Source organism: Dermacentor albipictus, chromosome 1 (assembly GCF_038994185.2).
Source record: "Dermacentor albipictus isolate Rhodes 1998 colony chromosome 1, USDA_Dalb.pri_finalv2, whole genome shotgun sequence".
Lineage (NCBI taxonomy): Eukaryota > Metazoa > Arthropoda > Arachnida > Ixodida > Ixodidae > Dermacentor > Dermacentor albipictus.
The window spans coordinates 189,874,714-189,895,670 of NC_091821.1; the positions used below are offsets into that span (position 1 = coordinate 189,874,714).

Below are 20,957 nucleotides of genomic sequence, written 5' to 3' on the forward strand. Positions count from 1 at the left end.
GGGATTGTCTCGATCTAGCAGGTGTTTGAGTATACGCAACATCTGGCCAGCAAAAATTAGTCTATCCATAGCATTGCAGAGCTCATCCCATTGTTGCTTGCATAACTGCTTGCTATGCTCTTCAATCTTTTTGTTTAACTCGGCTATTTGCTTTCCTAGACTTCTATTGTACTTTTGCTAATGCCATCTATGTAGTAAGGATTGTTGCGCCTCCCATATATGTGCGAGATGACTGTCAATCTTCTCTAGCAGTTGGCCTGACGTGATAGTGTGAGTGGCTATGCTTATGTCTTTGATGAGGTCTCTAGCCCATTATTCTATTTGCGATCGGCTCTTGCTTCCTATCTTCTTTTATTTTGCAAAACTTGTCCCAGTCAATCCATTTAACGGATCTTCGGATCTCCCAGTCCATTAACGGATCTCCCAGTCAACCCATTTAATGGATGTTCGGCATCTGTGGCTTCTTCGATCTTGATTTCTATAATTCTGTGATCGCTGCGAAGGTCTTTGAAGGTGTTTCTCTATTTGACCTTTGCGATCTTGTTTACGATTGTAAGATCCAATGTGGTGTCTCTGTTGAGCCCGGTCCCTGTATGTGTAGGGGAGTCGAGCTCATTTATGAGCATTAACTCTGTATCTTGAATGTCTTGCCATAGCATTTTTCCCTTCACTCTGAAATAACCATACCTCCAGGCACCGTGCGGGACATTGAAGTCTCCCCCTATGATTAGAGGACTAGTACCTGCCATCACTACAGCTTTTCTAAAGAGTTATGAAGGGCTGCCTTTTGAGAGTTGGATTACTACTTAAGTTTAGAATAAATATACTTGAGAATTTTCTTCATCTGGGGAGGAGCTCTATAAGCACGTACTCAATATCCAAGATTTGGGTGTCGTGATGAATCACCACCAACCCTTTCCTCATGAATGTAGTTAATGTTCTATAGTTAATGTTCTATTATTTCTGCTCAGGGGCCCGGTAGCTTGATATTCCGACTGTTTCACTAATCCATGAGTTTCCTGAGGAATCATAACATCTGCTTTAGTCTTGTTTCTAAGGTATTGTTGCAGGACTGCCTTTTTGGCTTCGTAGCTCCTGCAATTCTACTGCCATAAGATAAGCTCTCATTTCTCACGCTTTCCCATCTTACGGTGTGGTTACCATGGAAGGTGGCGGAAAAAAGGAGGGCGCTCTTAGAACAATGTTAGTAGGCCTGGAATTCCCAGCTGCTTACAAATTTTGTAGATTCCCTGCCGAATTGATCACAGGAGTGTTTTTGATCGGAGGTGATGGGGTGGTAAAGTTTTGTTATCCTGATATTAATGTTGGCCATATGGGCCTCCATTTTGTCTAGCCTGGTCAAGATCATCGAGACTGCGAGCGAAAGATTGCTGGTCGTTTCTACCTGTTCCTTAGCTGCCTTCTGCAGGTTGAAATTGCCTGGTTGAAGTTGGCAGTTGGAGTTGGCTACTGAATTTTCATTTCTGGTACAGTAAAACCTCATTAAACCATGCCCGCTTAAACAGTAGTTTCATTTTAAAAATGGTAAAGTCAATTCCCTGACTCAGCGGCCATTGAACATAATGCATATTGTATCCGTGTAAACCGTACCAGCTTATTGCGTACGTATCGGTTAACACATAGTGTTCCCACTTTTCGGGGGGAAATCACGGTGGTATGTTGGCCTAGTAGAGCAACGAGCCTCAGAGGTCGAAACAGCCTCCAAGCGCAAATGCAGAGGACGCTTGGAAGGGTGAAGCCACAGCAACATCAGCATCATTTCGGCACCGTGCCATAGTCAAAGCATTGTAGCCCGTGTTGTGGTGTCATGCGAGCTAGGGCAAAAACTGGATGTTCAGCATAGAAGAAAAATTGGACATCTTTCGTGCTGTTGAACGTGGCATGAAAAAGTTGGTGCTGACATGTGAGAGGGATCTGCCGTTGACCACGATGTGTGGCATCTGGAATGCGAAGAAGTTGGTCGGCAATGCTTCTACGACTGTGAAAATACGTCGGCTATGAGGTTCGACTTTTCGAGGTTTGACTTTTCACCATCGTTGGTTCTGTTAGTGCCGAAGTGTCGCCTAATGACAGTGATGACGACAACACGGAAAGCGACAGCATGAGCAATTCAGGCCCAACAGTGGCAGATGCTGCGAGTTACGTCAGCCTCATGCGGGTGTTTGCCGAGAAGAGAGTGCTGGCAGAAGAGCTGGTTCATAGATTGAGCGAGTTTGAGGCGGCTGTCGTTGCTGCTAGCCCGCCGCGGCATCAAGTGAAAATAGCATACTTTTTTCATGCGAAGTGAATAAATACTGCGTGTTTTCTGCCCTTTCATTGCACTCTCTCGTAGTTCTGTATTTGACAAGTAAGTGGGCGATTTCATGCTATTTCGGTTAGGCAGTACTACCGTTTAGTACCTACATACTTTTTCCGAGCTCCGGCCAACTATGGTTTAATGGGGTTTTACTGCACACTTAATTCTCTTCACACCATAACAGCATTGTAGAAGTTTCATGAAATCTGCTTTATTTATTCAAAAGTTTCTGATACTACTTTTTGTAAAGCATGCCGTGCCTTCAGGGAAGAAAAACTAGACGTAGCTCTTGAAGAAAATGATTTCTTGTTGAACTTTTGAAACAAGAAAGGCTTAAGGTTGAGGAAGCTTTAGCTCGGGCCGAACTTTGACGCGGCCTATTCAAATACATGTAAAACGCAAAAACGCTTTTCTGGTGTAACCCCTGAACCGATTTTAATGAAATTTGTTGCATTTGAGAGAGAAAGCTAAATTCTAGTGACTGTTGGAAGCGGAATTTCGATTTAGGGCCTGAATTTTGTGAGAAGGATATTCAAAAATGCGATAGTTAAAAAAAAATAGACGCACAAGGTTTATAAATTAATAGCTCTGCATCAAGAACAGACATCGCGGTTCTGTAAATGGCATCCATTAGATAATGCAAAGCGGACAAATTCAGTGTGTAAATTTATATCTTGCGTGAATTTGTTATGTTGTGCACGAGGGTTCTGCAAAAGCTGCATTTTCATATTACTGAAATTTTTCATATTCACATGTCACATATGAATTTTGTCTGCCTTAGATGTATTATCAGATGCAATTCACAGAATTGTGATATCATTTTTCCTTGCTGAGTTAGAGAGTTGTAAACTTGATAGTTTCGTTTCCTGAAAATTATTGATTTTTGCCAATTTTTAATGAAAAATTGACTATCTAAATAAAGAATTGAAAACCAACAGTCCCTATATTTTAGGTTTTGCTTTTAAGTGCTACAAACCTCTTCCAATTTGGTGCTGTGGTTGCTGAGAAAAATGAATTTTCTTTTACATGTATTTAGATTGGAGCACCAGAAAAAATACTGAAAGATATCTATAGCGGCTCCACAGCCACCGTAGTCCTCCATAAAGAAAGCAACAAAATCGCAATAAAGAAGGGCGTCAGGCAGGGAGATACAATCTCTTCAATGCTATTCACAGCGTGTTTACAGGAGGTATTCAGAGATCTGGATTGGGAAGAATTAGGGATAAGAGTTAATGGAGAATACATTAGTAACTTGCGATTCACTGATGATCTAGTAACTCGGGGGACGAATTGCAATGCATGCTCACTGACCTGGACAGGCAAAGCAGAAGGGTAGGTCCAAAAATTAATTCGTAGAAATCTAAAGTAATGTTTAAGTCTCGGAAGAGAACAGCAGCTTATGATAGGTAGCGAGGCACTGGAAGTGGTAAGGAAATATGTCTACTTAGGGCAGATAGTGACCGCAAATCCAGATCATGAGACTGAAATAATCAGAAGAATAAGAATGGGCTGGGGTGCGTTTGGCAGGCATTCTCAGATCATGAATAGCAGGTTGCCATTATCCCTCAAGAGAAAAGTGTATAACAGCTGTGTCTTACCAGTACTCACGTACGAGGCAGAAACCTGGAGGCTAACGAAAATGGTTCTACCTAAATTGAGGACGACACAACAAGCTGTGGAAAGAAGAATGATGGGTGTAACGTTAAGGGGGGGGGATAAGAAGAGAGCCGATTGGGTGAGGGAACAAACGCGAGTTAATGACATCTTAGTTGAAATAAGAAAAAGAAATGGGCATGGGCGGGGCATGTAATGAGGAGGAAAGATAACTGATGGCCAATAAGGATTACGGATTGGATTCCAAGAGAAGGGAAAGCGTAGCAGGGGGCGGCAGAAAGTTAGGTGGGCGGATGAGATTAAGAAGTTTGCAAGGACAACATGGCCACAATTAGCACATGACCAGGGTAGTTGGAGAAGTATGGGAGAGGCCTTTGCCCTGCAGTGGGTGTAGCCTGGATGAGGATGATGTTGATGATGACCCAAGCTAAAGCTTTCTCTTAAGGTGGAGGCGAATAATAGCATGATATAACTACAGTGGTTGTAAAAGAAGGATGACACGAGTGCATTCTGTGCTCGTGTTGTGCTTCTTTCCTGTTCCTTGTGTGTTGCGCTATTCTTCGTAGGTGTGGAATACCAACTCACTCAGCATTTTGTACCTTTAAAGCAGAGGGTTAGAACAGACTTCACCCAGGTTCACTTGGCTTATTGATTGCAAAATGTTTACCTCAGTGGCAATTGCTTTCGTTAGGAAGGTGGTCTTCCTTTTTGGGTATGTGTGATACGACTAACGCAAGGCAACAGGAAGTGCTATCGTATTGCCTATCTGAGATGCACATCATGCTAAGTTTATTTCATGCCAGATGACACTGTGTCTGATGATGAATTCAAACATATAGGACTAAAATAGTTGTCCTTCAGTGAACATAATAGGTAATCTTTCCTGTGATGTCAGTCAATTTCTTATATTAGATGACTGTTACATGCTTTGCTTCGTTGACTTAAATAAGTGAGGTTTCTATTGGCAGTGTGACTTATTCAGAGATAAAGATCACCTCTAGTTCAAATTGGGGATTATCCAGTTGTTATTTGAAGAGCTTATCCTGCTTGATAGAGGGGTACATGGTCTTTATCTTTCTAGTTTTCTTCCAGTTTCTTACTCAGTTGATGTTAAAGTTGTACAGAAATTATCTCTATTTATCGGAGATATTCGTAAGCTATCTTCATTTTCATGAAATTCAGTTTGCTTGTAACATCATTCTCTGTTGGCCACATGATCGAACTATAGTTGGTAGCACTGTCTCTGTGTTAGCTTGGATAGGCAGTTGGTGTCACGTTTTGAAATGTCCACCACGGCGCTTTGCTGCTGGAAAGTTCAGCCAATGTACGCTAATAAAATGCTCTGACTGTGGGGAACTGATAATATGTTACCCTTAAGTACCACAGTTTTTGATAAAACATACAGAATATTCCTATTTTACATGAAAGAGGTGCAAACTGTCATTCAACAAAGGACTGGCAGTGAGGCACGCAATCTATGTTCCATCACTTACTATTGCTTTCTGGGCATTGGTGTTACACAGCTGAACTAAGGCAGCATTTGCTAATGTTGCACTGGTTAAAGAAAAAAAGACCTGTTAATAGTCACTAAGTACAGTAACCAATCTATGTCACCAAGTGTCAGTACATTAGCATGACCGCAATGTTGCTTAAAACACCGTTATTTTTATCACAGTAATAGTAAAAAAACACACAGCAGAAAGCTGTATTTGCATGCACATTTACAGTTTGAAAAAGTTCAAATTATTTTAAGGGCCGAAATACGAGGTATATTCCAAAAGTAAGTTCCTTCATTTATTTTCACACCGAAAATTTATTGCCAAAAAAGAGAAACACCATGGCATTATGAACTATACACATTGCACTATTTTTTCACATAGTCGTAACCGACATTGAGACATATCGTAGTGTGCAACCAGTTTGAAGAAACCACTCTGGTATAACTTGATGCCCTGCGATGCAAGGAATCGTCGCACAACCTGCTCCACTGCAGCATTGTTTTGGAAGTGACATCCCGAGAGTGCGGCTTTCAACGCAGGGAACAGGTGCCCATTCATACCAGATAACAGCACGCACTTCCAGTGGTGGCTACATCGTCAGCACATGTCTGTCTGCTATCGTGATTTGTACTTGAATAATCTCGGGCACGCTGGTCTGCTGCTATTCTCTCTTCTTTGGCAATCTGCGCATGCGTCATTCCTCCTCCGCTGACACTCCCTCCGTTGTTGAACCAGCAATGGGCGTAGATTCTTTTGGCAATTGTTTGTTTCACCTGGTTTACCATCTTCTTTTTCAAAATATTCGGTGTCATACCACTCTGTGAAGGTGGATGACCAGCTAAGCTGTGTATGTGGGTCCCTTAATGGCGAACTGTCCATTGCCGTGCGTGAAATACCGTATGCACATAAATGGAAGGCGAGGCGCGACTAGTTGCTCCTCCACGATGTTAAGCCTCGGAAGATGAGGGGGCGCCGGGGGTTATACATATTGTTGTAAAATGTGGCACGACACCTTTTACGAACGAATCCTGGCACATAGAACAGACGCGCACCTCACCACACTATGAAGGCACACACTGCTTCACCGTAGCCAAGGCGATCATGCGTTGGTTGACATCCCACAGTGCAGTAATGGTTGTGAGGTCACTCGAAAATCACAAGCGGTCACATACAACACAGGCCACACCATATTGGTTTCCCACAAACTCCCTCTGAAACCTGGCCATTGCTCCGGTGAAATGTTCCAAGTTTGCAGGATCGGGGCCACGAGGACGGTTTACATTTATTTCCGCCTTGTGCCTCCTGGTAGGAAGCATGCTTACTGGATCCCCACCACGGGAGAGCTGAGGGAAAGGAAAGGAGATATGCAAGCGCTTGGAACACTGACAAAGAGAGGGCAGTGCGAATGTAGACTTGGCCGACGCAGGTCAAAGTCTAGTATCTGTTCTTATGAGCTTAATATACCCGCCGTGGTTGTTCAGTGGCTATGGTGTTAGACTGCTGAGCACGAGGTCGCTGGATCAAATCCCGGCCACGGCGGCTGCGTTTCGATGGGGGTGAAATGCGAAAACACCCGTGTACTTAGATTTAGGTGCACGTTAAAGAACCCCAGGTAGTCTAAATTTCCGGAGTCCTCCACTACGGCGTGCCTCATAATCAGAAAGTGGTTTTGGCACGTAAAACCCCATAATTTAATTTTTATTTTTATGAGCTTAATATCTGATAGAGGTTGTATTTGGACCTAAGATATTAAGCTTATTTTTGCAAGTTGGCAGAGGGCTTAAAGCCTGCTTCACCTCCACCATGGGTCTGCCTGGTGTTGCACTATCTTAGGGATCGGCCCACGTATGGGGAGAAACTCTCGAGCTACACGGCTCGATAGACGCACGCGATTTTTTCCAGAGCCTAGCCATGTATAGCTTCGCTGTAAAAATGCCAAAACTTCCTTTTGGAACATCCCTCGTATTATGTTGTTCATTTAAGAAAATAATGGCCACTACTTTTCGTTAACCTAGCAACTTTACACTTTCTAAAAGGTGCGCAGTATTATCCGCCGGCATGACAGTTTTATGACATCCTATGTCTAGCGACTGCCATGTTGCACGTGATCTATTTTCATTTTTCTTTTGTAACAGAAAATCCAAGTATTAAAGTGACATTGTTCACTTGAGATGCGAAGTGATTTTTTTTTGTAGTGGCATCAGAACCACATGCACAGAACCACAGGCTGGTCGCATAACCACTAAGCAACAGTCGTGCTATTATATGGCTAAGGTTGGTGTATCCCGCGATATGATATGAGTGGTAAAGATTATTTTATTTTTTTCTACTGCTAACTAATCTTCACGCCACTTTCATGTTTCCTGGTATCGCAAAGTTTGCGGAATCACCAACACATCACAAAATGTAACTAAAGCACTGTACTCGGGTGTTTCTGCATGCGACCAATTCATTTGTTTAGAACGATGGAAAATTATTTTTGCAATGTGTTTAACACACATTACATTATACACATTACAAATAAATTAACCCTTTGAGGCACTAAGTGTACAATTGTGCACATTTAAAAATACTTATCCAAAACAAATGCACTAATGGAAATACTGATATGTGCTTAAAGAGTGTCATGTGCATCTTATGGCACTTCTGATTGGACCTGTATTGGCACTTTGACTAATACAGTTAAACCCCTTTATAACATACTTCAATATAATGACATTCTCTATATAACGCAGCATTTGACTTTTCATAACCTCTTGCCCATAGAACACGGATGTAAATATAATGAAATTTCATTTATGCAGCAAAGGAATGCCGAGACAATAATTGGAAACTTCCACGGACGCAGATGGTCAAATGATTGAATTACAAGCTGCTGCTTGCAAATGCGAGCAAAGGGAAAGAGGGGGAGGGGAGTCAGCTCGCGGTAACACGATGAAGCGCGCGTGAGGGGCCGGTACGCGCTGTTGCGATTTCTGATGGCTGTAAGCGAGGCTGAGCACATATGCAGGCGCGCACCGTGCTTTAGAGGTAATCTGCCATATATACAAAGAGGGCGTGCTGAGACGCCTTGGCATCATGTAAGTTGTCTTCCCGTGCCTTTACTATTGAAGGTTGCATAATATTGAATTTCGGTCACCTGTTGGAGCGAGAAGCAGATGAAGCGAAGCGTTCGCTTCCCACTGCCGGTGCCTTTCATGATAGCGTCGTCGTTACAAGCTGAAGCAGGGGGGGGGTGGTAAGGGAATGCTCGTGAAAGTGTGGCTGGCTTCGCTTAATTTGTACCGCCTATGTGAAGATATCGTCACTGTGGCATGAAGCCGTATCATTCGTCGCAGACTCCCAAATTTATCAAAATGAATTGTTTTCTAATTGCTTTTGTAATCGATTGCCCGATAATTTGGAAAATTCTGCGACCCCTTTCCATGTCAAAACTAATCGATCGGCGACTTCTTATTTGCATAAAAGGTTGAATTTCAATACAACAAAATTTCGATATAACGAAGCAGATTGCCGATTTTACTGACTTTGTTATATTGAAGTTTAACTGTATGTGTAAAGTGTCTTTGTAAAATGAGTTGAAATATAGACGCTGGGGTCTTTGCTGTCGGCGTCAGTATGTCGTCATGTAGCAGGGTCACTTCATTGACTTCTTTTCACAATATTTTACATCGGACATACTTTTCAAGTGGCTAGATAGGTGCTTTCCAGCAGTGGCGTAGCCAGAAATTTCGTTCGTGGGGGGCTCGCTTTGCAGCTCGGCCTTCTCCTTATAGAATTAGCCGAGGGATCACAAATATATATATATATATATATATTAATGACGCTTTCCTTTGTGAGAATGTACTGCGCAGGAGAAGCTGTCACCGGTTTTGCATTGCGAGTAATTGCTGCGAAATTATAGTCGCAACAGAGAGCACATATAAAAAGGAGGAGTTCTGCAACATATACAAGAGCGAGTCAAATGAAAGTGAGCCATTAAGAAATATATGACAAATGAGGTACTTTATTTAAAAGTAGTCACCATGAGTATTTAGACACTTGTCCTACTAACGAGTCGCGTAATTCCCGTCTGATAAAACTCCTTGGGTTGCTGCCTCGAAAATCTGTAAATGACTACACGTCATCTTCCGACACGAATCTGGTTCCCTTGAGCAGTTCTATCAAATTTTACCAAATGTGGAAGACGCAAGGCAACAGGTCTGGGCTGCATGAGGGATGTTGCAGCGTTTCCCACTTGAACTTTGCCAGTTTTGTATTAAGCGCATCAGCGACGTGGGAACGGGCAATGTCGTGAAGCAAGATGTTCCGAATGCTCAATTTTCCACGTCGTTTGTTCTTGATTGCTACACGCAGCCGATCCGACCTTTCACAATATCTGAAACGATTTAGAGTCTCTCCAGGTTTATAAAATTCTATCAACAATGGCCGCTAACAATCTAAAAAGAACTCGACACTTTTCCGGCAGAAATGACGCCCTTTGTTTTCCATGGGAGTGGTGAATTCAAATGTTTCCTCTGTAAGCTTTGCGGTAGTGTTTCAGGCTAGTAGTAGCGGCACCATGAGTCATCCCCGGTCACAATTGCAGACAAAAAGTCGTCACCCACATCTGGGGTTCTTTGACGTGCACTTAAATCTAAGTACACGGGTGTTTTCGCTTCCATCGAAATGCAGCCGCCGTGACCGGGATTCGATCCCGCGACCTCGTGCTCAGCAGCCCAACACCATAGCCACTGAGCAACCACGGCCTTTTTAATTGTGTTGGGGGCGATTGCACGGTGACTTTGGCCCGGCCATGGATCGTCTTTGTAACTTTCATGTCCTTCTTTGAACAGTTTGCTACAACGCTTCACAGTGGCCAATGAAACGCAATGTTCAATGCATACGGCAGCCATACGGCGAATAATTTCTTTTTGGGAAACATCTTCATTTGTCAAAAACCTCACGACACCAAGCTGTTAACTTTTGGAGTGTCCATTATGTCACGCAACCATGTTCAACCCAGTGTATGAGAGCATTAAAGATCATTTAACCTCACCTCTGCATGTCACTTGTAAATGAGATGCGTACGTTCTACGTGCATGCCTCGAAAATAATGAACCAAACCATTACTGCGTGGGGTGGGTTGTCTCATTTGACTCGCCTTCGTACATTATAAATGCGAAGATACAGCTTGATACAGGGCAAAAAAAATTGTCACAGGAAACCAAGTTCACTGCGCATATGCACAAAGCCTCGCAACAAGATATTTAAATATGCGCATAAGTTACCAATAAATCTGCGTACCTAAGAAAAAGTCGCTATATATAATGCGTCAAACAAGGCAAATAAACAGGTTGCGCAACCACAGATTCAAAGAACACAGCACCCCCCCCCCCCTCCTTCCACTCCCAAAATGTATCGCGTGCGACGGAAGGCGGCGCGCTTCCTCCCCGCTTTTCTCCCTTGCGCACACAAGCCTGAGCCACCATCGTCGGCTCACCCCCTTCCCCCCCCCCACGCTTTCACTCGCACATAGAACATGCGGCGCGCGGTCACGATGTTATCGCCTTTGGCGTTTATTTATAAGAAACATGAAAGCAACGGCACGAATGAGCCTGGAGTCTTCATATAGCTGCTATTGCAATAGTATAATAGCATCCGGCAACTGAAGCGTCCCGTGGCCCATTACTTTCCGCAACAGAAGTAACAAAATCGAACTTTCGCCATGCGACAATTCGCTGCACCGCAACAATGTCTTTTTTTCTTTTGTGGGGCGGGGTGCTGTGAAATAGAATAACACAATGGAAAGCATGTTGGCTACAATCGAATGCCTACTTTGTTCACCTAGTGTGGCTACCGAAGGAATATCGAAGAAAACGTGTGACGTGCTTGGTCCACAGAAAATCATACGCATCCTGCTCGGTATCCTACACCGGCGAGACAAAATTTTCCGGAGAGGTTGCGCTCAAGCGAATGCGTTGCAATCCGTCGAATCCTCGCAATGCTGGCGGCGAGCGACTATGCATTGTTTGTTTTTCTCGTCTGCTAGCCAGAAAGCGTCCGAAACTCTGCCAGGTGAAAATGTAGTCGGCCAGAGAAAAACGCATGCGCTCTGGCTGGATCGGCAGCCCGTGGGTTGCGAGGAAAAAAAAAAGGAAAGAAAATGAGAAAGAGGCTCAATATATCCTCGCGAATAAAAGTCTAGGTAGAAAAATAAATCAGAACCTAATTACAATGGTGGCTTTAGTGTCTTGACATGGATGCTTTGGCGCAGGTGAAAAAAAAATTTTCATATTCTTTTCTGTGACCTGACGGCACAAATGAACCACCACAACGCTTTGTCTCATCGGACCTCGCTGCGTGCTTTGTCAACTTGTCTGATATTTTGTTGATTTGGCTTGTCTAGTTGTATGGCCCGATGTACGATTTTAGAAAAGTCGATGCACCTTTGGCGTCAAATGTTTACAACAACATTAAACCCACAAAGTTCAGGAATTGAACATCTAAAGCACGACTTTGGAAATGTCAATGCACCTTTCGCATCAAAATGTTATGAGAACTTTATACCCACAAAGTTTCAGAATTGAAATCCAAGCGCTCCGTAGATTCTGCAGCTTCCGCGAGATGCCGAGACGAGCCCGCTCGCCATCAAAACACCCTTGAAATTTTGTGCTCGGTGGGGCTCCTTGCGTTACGATATGTCACTCCCGATGCATGGGCGTTACCGCGAAATCCAGCCCGATTTCGCAATGTTCGTGCTAAAATGTCTTTTCGAGCGTGAATTAAGGACATTCTAGACAAAATTGAGCATGATTTCCGGCGCCGGGAGTTGTTTTGGTCGGCGACGCATGACAGCACGAAAAAATTTCGGGGGGGGCTGAAGCCCCATAAGCCCCCCCCCTGGCTACGCCCCTGCTTTCCAGGTATGCTAGACATCAAACACTTTATATTCTCCTATCTGACATCCGTGTTGCGAGTTCTCACACGGAGTCCACATTCTGTAATCTTGACAAAACTCACTGAGGAACTGAAAATTCTCAAATTAATCTGCAGCTTCACACTTTTCATAATTCTAAAGATTCAAGAGATGTGAAACTAAATTTTCATTGGACAGAATTAAGTGGTACCTGAAGAAGTTAAAGCACAAAACGGAAACAAAATTGAAATTATTTGGTGCCGAGCAGAAATTATCATGTAAAAATAAAGGTGAAAAAACCCATGGTATGGGTTATAGAAAAATCAAACCCATCTAGCGTACACAATATCCCGGCAACCTTTATAAAATACACCTGCAGTCATTCTATTGTAATGCTGTAAAAATAAGGAAATACAATTAGTTGTCTTAATGGCATTTTTTTATAAAGCTCACACAAGAAACTCAGCTTCGAGAGGTGAATGATATGCATGATAAAAAATGAACAAAGCAGCATATTCAGAATTATTCTTTGACTTTGGTTTCGAATAGATTGAATGCACCATTGTGTGTAGAAAACCAGAATTTAGATCTTTTGTCAAGTCTATTCATTGTGAAATGGCATATCATTGTGTGCAGTACGTTTATTATTCTTTAAGTACTACAGTTAACTAAAAATGGCTTTGTGCTTTCAGAAGTGCAAAGAACACATTTTTATGGGTTAAGGAGCATAACATGGCAACATCTCAGATAATTGCTTCTTTCTTTCTCTCTGGTAACTGATAATTGGTCTGCTATAGTTCACTAGTCTAGACCTCTGTAACAAAGGGCTTATGGCATTTATCAGATATGTAGCACTATGTAATGGCAGTCCAGGGCTTTAAGCATTATGAAATGGTCGGAAACTTCAATACTCTCTTCAATGTAGTGTCATTTTATTGAGGTTGATAGAAAATATTAGAACATGTTTGTGTTGTCATGCTCTATGCTTCTTCATAAAATGACAAATTTCACCATTAAAGCTGTGCATCTGTGTCAGTATAAGTGTTGAGAAATGTTAGTTTGTTGATAACAAGTTGTGAGCTGCGACATGTTTAGCTGTTCTTGGAAGCCACCTAAGGTATTTGATTTTCAATGCAGCACATGGTCTGCTAGGCATGTTGTTTGTGCACATACTATCACAGCATTATATAACTCGTCTGCACGAGTTTGGTGAAACTGAAAGTGGTTGTTGTTGACATGAGGCTTGAGATCTGTGTGTTGAAGGTTGATATAAATTGCCTACGTCAGAGCGCCTTGTGTTGCTGTTTCAACGGTTACTATACATGTCCGCATTGCTGTGAAGCCCTATTGCAAGCACCCCTTTTGTACTTCAGTTTTGGTAGGGGTAATGCATGGTAGTCATAGTACAGTAAGAAGTTTCCGGTAGCATAAGCAATACAGTCAAATGCCTGTATAACCAAATGTTCGATAATTCGAAGAACCTTCATTATACAGGTCACTCCATTGTAAAGATAACAGACTATACTGCTTGCAATAGAGGAGTCTATTTTCGTTCAGCAAAAGAAAACCTTTATTTAGCTTGAATTCGAGAGATACTTTGTGAAAGAGGTAACTTATTTTCTTGTGCACATTTTGTTCATTAAAATATGTGACTGCACCTCGACCTTATCACTCCGTGACGAAATCGGGGAGGGACAGAGGGTAGAGCTACGGAGCGTCGAATGCCACTATTTCCTCTCTTGTCGTCAGAATTGCTGTAGTGATCTAAGTACCACTCTCTGGTAATGGTACTAGTGTGCAAAGATTGTTGTGCCTAGTCTTTTCTTTTTCTGTTTTGTTTTTGTCAGCAGGCCATGCTAGTGGAGGTTGTCAAAGTGTTTGTCTGTTTGACTAACTGGACTTCCTTCTTTTCTTTTTCCTATCATGTTCGGGTTTAGACCCTCCCATGCAGTCTTTGTTATAATGTCGACCATTGCTTCCTTTGAGCACTGCAGCTTAGTGGCGGCTGCAGAGAGCACTGAAAGCGCTGCCATGTGCGTTCATTTCAAAGCAACAAATCAGCTGTTGGAGATGTCTAAATTCCTTTATTGTGCAACAAAGTCATTGGGGTGGTATTTACTGTATACACTTGCAATACATATGAGAGAAATAGCAGTTTGGCTGGGACATATGGAGCCCTTCGTTAGACAGGTAATTTTGTTATAGAGGCATTCGACTATGATTATGTTCCAGTTCATTTAATGTACAACTCCCATAAATGTGATAGTGCAAATATTGAAGGTTTGATTCCTAAGTAGCATTGTTCTTTATAATTCCTGTTGCAGTATGCATGTTGACACCTTTTTTATTTTTAGAGTCTTCAATTCTTGCATCAAGCGAAGAAAGATGGCAGCACATCACGCTCGTTTCACATTGAAAAGGTCGGATCACCACATCGGCCAAGACAACAGCTGGATATTGATGATGATGATTTTGAGGAAGGAGATGAGGTTGGTTTGTTGGAGAAAAAAATAAAGTTAGTACCTCTTTCATTTGTCATATGTTTTTTAAAGCGGAGCTTTCTTTGCCTCTTCCTTCGACTACCCACTGCTGCTGCTTCTGCTGTCTGGCACACCACTTCAGGTGGTGATTCAGGGCATGTGTATGACAGGAGCGTGACAGAAGAGGGAAGGCGACGCAAGAAACTCTTTTGGACCTTTCCATGTGCCGCATGTGCATAATGCCCTCTGGAGTGCCCTGGGTAGCGTCTTGGCAACTATAATTATCCGTGCCCCCCCCCCCCCCCCCCCCCCGGCAAAAGCATTGCAGAAACTGCAGCGCTTACCGTTTTACCAACGTGCAAGTCCAGTGCGAAGCTAGATAGAATGGTAGAGGAGGCAGAGAATGGCTAGAACTGACGCAGTCGCAAAACGAGTGAATAACAGCCTTGCCACTGTTCGCTTGCAGTTCTCATAGAAGGGGGAGGGGGATAGAGAAAAGCTGATGTGAGAAGGAACAGAAATGCTACTATGTAGACAGGGCAACAGTTGTGGGAAAAATGGATAAACTTAAATTCAAGGTATGGTACGGTACGTTTCGGCTATTTCTGAACTATAAACACGATGCAGAAATGTGAAGTGGACAACTTATGCAGGGTGTGCAGAAGCAGAGCCACATTAATTAAAGTGCACTGTACGGTCACACGTCAAATCAACATGGCTGTGCCTGCCGCGGTAGCTTTGCGGTTATGGCATTGCTCGAGTTTGTGGGTTAGATCCCGACCGCGGCAACCGTATTTTGACGGGGGCGAAATAAAAACGCTCATGCACTTACATTTATGGACACATTAAAAAATACCACGGTGTCAAAATTAATCCGGAGTCTGCCATTACGATGTACCTCATAATCCAACTGTGGTTTTGGCATGTACAACCTCGTAATTCAATTAAAGCTTAATACATCTGCCACGATTAAATGTGCCATGCCAGGCAATGAAAATTCTCAACGCTCTCGGAGGTTATGAAGTAATGCGCACCACAAAGCCTCAAGCAAACACCTCTCCCTGTGTGTTCTGTGTACTACGCAGACAAACAGCAGTGGTGCATGCAAGGTAACGTTTAACATCAACTCACCACTCTCGTGTTAGCCTTAACGTTGAAGAAATTAAGCTTTAGCTGTCGTCGATGCTAATTATCATCAATTAAAGCAAACAGCACAGAAAGCTTCGCTTGCATCGATTCCCGCAGTGCATGGTGTCCGCATAATTTCATCATTGTTAATCAAAGTTAGATGATTTATTTGGCATGCTGGGGTAACATTAAAAGAACAGTCTTTTCAAAATCAAGCTTAAAAATAATTTGTGAAAACAGGCTGCAACTGCTACACTGCATTTTGAGCAGATGTATTTTTGTCCAGGAAGCCTTTGGTGAAAATTTTGCAAAGGTGTAGCTTTTAATAAAATCATGAGGACCTTTAGCAGGCATCATTAGATCATATGTTTACATCATAGGTTGTCAGAATAAGTGGGTACTCATACTTGCTTACCAGTATTTTTTGCTGGTTATGTACTTGCTCACATTCCTACTCGCACCTACTCAGGCTCACTAACAATCACTTGGCTTCATATTCACTTCTATTCACACTCACTGGCACCCACTCGTACTACTGGCATCTACTCCCACTCACTGATGCTCACTCACATACATACTCAGTTCCTCTTGGCAACAGTCATTCATGTTCATACACTCATTTACCAGCACTCGCTAATGTTCATCTCACGCCTGTGAAATTAGTGTGAAGCAAGTATGAATCGTACTTGTAGATGAGTATACCGAACTAAGGTTTACTTTATTGAATTAAACTTTCTCAAATGCACTCAAGTCTATGGTTTTCGTTCTAGAATTCTCTGACTCATCAATGTCAATTAGAGGACGTAATCTGGTTGTGTAATGTTACCTACCCAAAATGTAGGTCTTGTATTGTTTCTCCTTGAATCCAACTCTTGTTTCCTCAGGTGTACTTATAGCATTCTTCTAAATTTCCTATAAAAATAGCGAAGTCCATATTCTTATTGGGTTACTTGAAATTGTTGTTTTAGTCAAGCTATACATTCTTGCCACCTCATGAGAAAGTTATGTTTATGTTAGGTTTTTACTCTTACTTTTTTGCTTTGTTTTGCAGGGCAGCTGAAATGCCTGATCATGCTAGAAAGGTAGCCACAAAAGAATTACAGGTAATCTTGAAAGCATTTTCAGGATGTCTCTGTTCTTGATTATTTACTTTGATAGTAAAGTTCCACGTTATGGTAACTCTAGGATGACTCCTTGAGAAATCAAACATACCTGTCCGCTTGATAGTTTTGTTCTGTCTTTTTTTTTATGTCATGTTGCAATATTCAAAATGCACGGTACTGAAAATTTTATTCCCGAAAAGCGTTCCCAGCAAGCCCAAAAAATATTTGAAGATGGCGGCGCGCACATCATCTTTTTGCTTACCACAACCTTTTCCGATTTCACGGAAGAATTAAATGCAAATTAAAAACGTTGTGTCTATAAACTTTTCTGCTTGTTTTCATACGCTTCACAGTAAATTAGTTCCATTCATTGTTTTATTTATGCTGTCCACAAACAAAATTTTCAAAAATTCGAAACATGGCCCAAATCAGAAAACTTTTCAAACTGGTGCATCTTGGCACATTTTCTATTTTACCCAGAAAATCAAAAAATGTATCATCTTCCTACATGAAACACAAGAGAAGAAATAAATAGTTAAACAAGTTTTTCAAAAAGCTCATCTTCAAAAGATAAAAGTAACTCCGATTCCAATTGTTGAAACAATTTTGGATTGAAGGCTGCTTATGTCAGGCAAAACGTGAGTGTGATAATGTGTTTTGTCATTTGCTTTATTCACAAAGGCCAAAGTGGCCCATGTTGAGCAAGCTGGCTTCGGTATCTTTGCTGGTTGTCTATCAGTTTGCATTGTATGCAAAACTAGTTCCAATTTCTTTGCTGCTTCAGAACTTCGCTGTGGAAGCTTGTTTTCAACAGAAATGTATTTTCGGATTTTATTTGCGCCTAGCATATGCAGGGGTTGGGGGCTGGTGCCCTCTAAAGTGCTAATGCATACTGAGTTTGCAGCCTAAAACCTCTGTGGGCATTGCACTTACGCCTCCATTATTAGAGAGTTTTAGAATAGGGGCCCCAATAGTTTGGGGCCCCAAAGAGCTTTCCTGGTGTTAGCATTGGGGCACGCAGGAGTGAAGAGTATTAGAATAGGGCTTTGCGTTTCCGGATAGCATCTTGCGCTGACAGTGCCACTACAGCGTCAAAGAAAAGCCATTAGAAAAAATAAATAAAATATACCATTTTATGATAAGAATAGTAATTTTGACTTTCATGTTTTAGCATTTAATTACAATTTAGAGGTTAAATTTCTATTAGCAGCAAACAATTAGTTGCACTTAGTTTTAAGTAACCGACTTTACGGGCCTTCAGCAGCCAAGCTAAGCCGTGTTAGGCCTACGAGCAATGAAATTCACATTTGAATTCGGAATCAGCGGTGTCTAATGAATAAATTTCATAACACACGCTAGATGAGTGAAAGCGATAACCGCAGTCACTTCTCCTAGCTTGCGAACTTCGCGCGTTACCACGAATCGAGCCCAGTTTGGTGCTAGGTTAGAGCCGTCGCTTTGATGGGTGCTGCCATGTTTGTTTACGCAAATCTTTTGAGGCAGCTCTTGGGGCTGCCGCTAAATCAGAGAAATAGCATGCCCGACGCAAAACCCAAACACAGTTTGCATCTCGTGCATGTGCAGTGGCTTCAACGTTATTCCTTTGGGGCCCCAAATGTGTGGGGCCCCTATTCTAAAACTCTATTCACAAACTTGCCTGATGCACAGAGTAAGCACATATATAAGCAGTGCCAAGGCAGGCTAATCCGTAAGCAGCGGTGCTTCCATAATCAGCAGTTACGCCATTGTGGAGGTGCTACTTCACTGCCTGCTCCCCATACCCCACGTGTAATGGATACTGGAAGCTTAAATTCTTTAGAACCACTGCGTGCGACTCACACTGTGCGTTTCTAAAAACCGACCTGAGTCACTTCCCGAGCTGTTTATTTCGTTTCCCATTATCACATGTTTTCCTCGTCACCCACAGATGTCTTCTTGTCTTACCTCAACCTTCACCCCTGTGTTTCAGCTGTCTGAAAAAGTGCATTGCGGTATGACTCAGCCAAAGACTGCTGAAGTTGCCTAATTTATGTTTTGTCAGCACCTTGCTGACGTGCTTTCCCACGCCGAGAACAGCAGAGGTCACTCATGGCGCCAGGCGGTCATTGTCCTTCGATAAAGAATGTGGCTCACACATTTTCACGGTGAAGAGCTTTAGATGGCCCTGTTCATAAAACATGAAACCATGAGCCATTCTGCAGGCTCAGTCACGACATTGGTGCAGAAAAAGCGACAGACAGAATGCGGTGCCACTCAGTATAAACGTTTTGACTGGGTCTAGCTGTTCACTGCATGTGGCTAATAGCTCTGTCCGAGTATTCTGTACCGATTATTTACGTGTTCACAAGAAGATTGCTAGTAAAAACATTTTCGTTGCGTAAACATTTTGGATGTTGCCTCCCTGCGGAAGCTACTGCCAGAGGCTTAGGATATTTGTGACATCGACCAGGTCTGCCAGCACTGCTTTACATGCCACAAGGAAATCCTGTCTTGATGTAGTGACACCTGCAATGAAGCAAATGAGGCATTCTTTCAGGAAGAAGAAGCGATTGACGACTTGAACAGGTATGTCCATTTTTCTTCTGGTGTTTCACCACTGAAACCACCATCTTTCATTCATAAACGCAGCAGACAACCTTATGGAAAGACAAAACAGGCCGAGATTGAAAGCATCGTGGCGACGGAGTTACATTCAACTCTAAGCACTGCATATGGAAGCGTCAGTACACCTGAACCATCTGTAACAGAATGTTGTGCATGTGCTGGCTAGTTAAATAGCTTAAAGCAAGCATACGAAGCTTCAAGGTCCTGTTGAGAGTGCCTCCGTTGTTAGCTTAACCATTGTGCCACCAGAAGTTAAAAACAAATGCGTTCAAGAGGCAATCCCAGCTGTCACGACGTACATGCTCAGAAAGGCCTGAAATTGGCTTGAGAAGCATGGATAGTCCGTATACGAGGTCAGGGTTAAGCCCATGGGATGTACAAGCTGTGCTCGACTACTTCACCAAGGACGAACTTGGGTGCTCTCAGCAGAGCCTGAACAAGAAAGATGTGTCATTTATCATGAATGGCCAGCGAGAGTATGTCTCAAAGCGGTTTATGACACGTTCTATCCACAAGACGTTCAGATGTTCAAAGCAGCTGACCCTGAAAGTGCCATCGCCCTGTCAAAGTTTTATAGCCTGCATCCAAAATAGGTGCTGCTCGCTCCACAGCAGGAGGTTTGCGTTTGTGTTCTGTGTCTCTGTGTTTGCCTCTGTGTCTTCATGCTTGAGAACATAACCAGCATGGAAATCTCATCGGAAGGCATGAAAGCATTGTGCAAAGCCACAGCTATTCATGAGGCAACGAAGTGCGAGCAGCATGGAAGCATTGTTCTGCATTCCCATTTTGTTAAAAACTGGACTGACCTTCTCTCAAATGAAACACAATCGTGCCATTCGTACAAGAACCAAATCTGCATTTTCACCTGTGTCGCAACAAGGAAAGCAACACACAGCTTTGCTGCCAGAAGTGACGACATGCATCACAACGCAACGCACGCCTGCTACGCCCTAGGTAGAGCGCGCAAACTGTCAGATGAAAAAGCACCCATGTACTGTCATGTAACATACGTCAGCGATGGTGCAGCGAGCCATTTTAAAAATAGGTACCAACTGAATAAGTTGTGCCACTCCAAGTATACGTCCGCGAGGTGGATATTTTCTGCTACCGGGCATGGGAAGAATACTTGTGACGGTGTGGGTGGGCTGCTTAAAGGGACCCTGAAATGCTTTTGACGATTTTCTACAAACGTACTGAGTCGTTAGAGTAGGTCCTTCTGATCATTAATTGACACATCTAAGTGCTCTGCGTAAAGCGTGTAATTTATTATAAGGTTTTAAAAATGCACATCGCTGCCGATCGCAGCGCACTGCT

At 42.8% G+C, this 20,957-nt stretch overlaps 1 protein-coding gene and 1 pseudogene across 5 annotated transcripts in view; both read left to right on the forward strand.

The window, feature by feature from the left end:
* Positions 1-20,957, forward strand: part of LOC135898037 (lon protease homolog 2, peroxisomal-like) — an 87,806-nt gene that overhangs the window by 24,889 nt on the left and 41,960 nt on the right. For all 5 annotated transcript variants that reach the window (XR_010563244.2, XM_065426767.2, XM_065426769.2 and 2 more), the window contains 2 exons: positions 14,683-14,843; positions 16,988-17,039. Coding sequence is in view for 4 of the 5 variants with exons in the window: in XM_065426767.2 (XP_065282839.1) it covers positions 14,683-14,843; positions 16,988-17,039 (213 nt within the window). In the remaining variant the exon portion in view is untranslated. The remainder of the gene's footprint in view (positions 1-14,682; positions 14,844-16,987; positions 17,040-20,957) is intronic.
* On the forward strand, positions 7,117-7,280 carry LOC135898061 (U2 spliceosomal RNA; annotated as a pseudogene).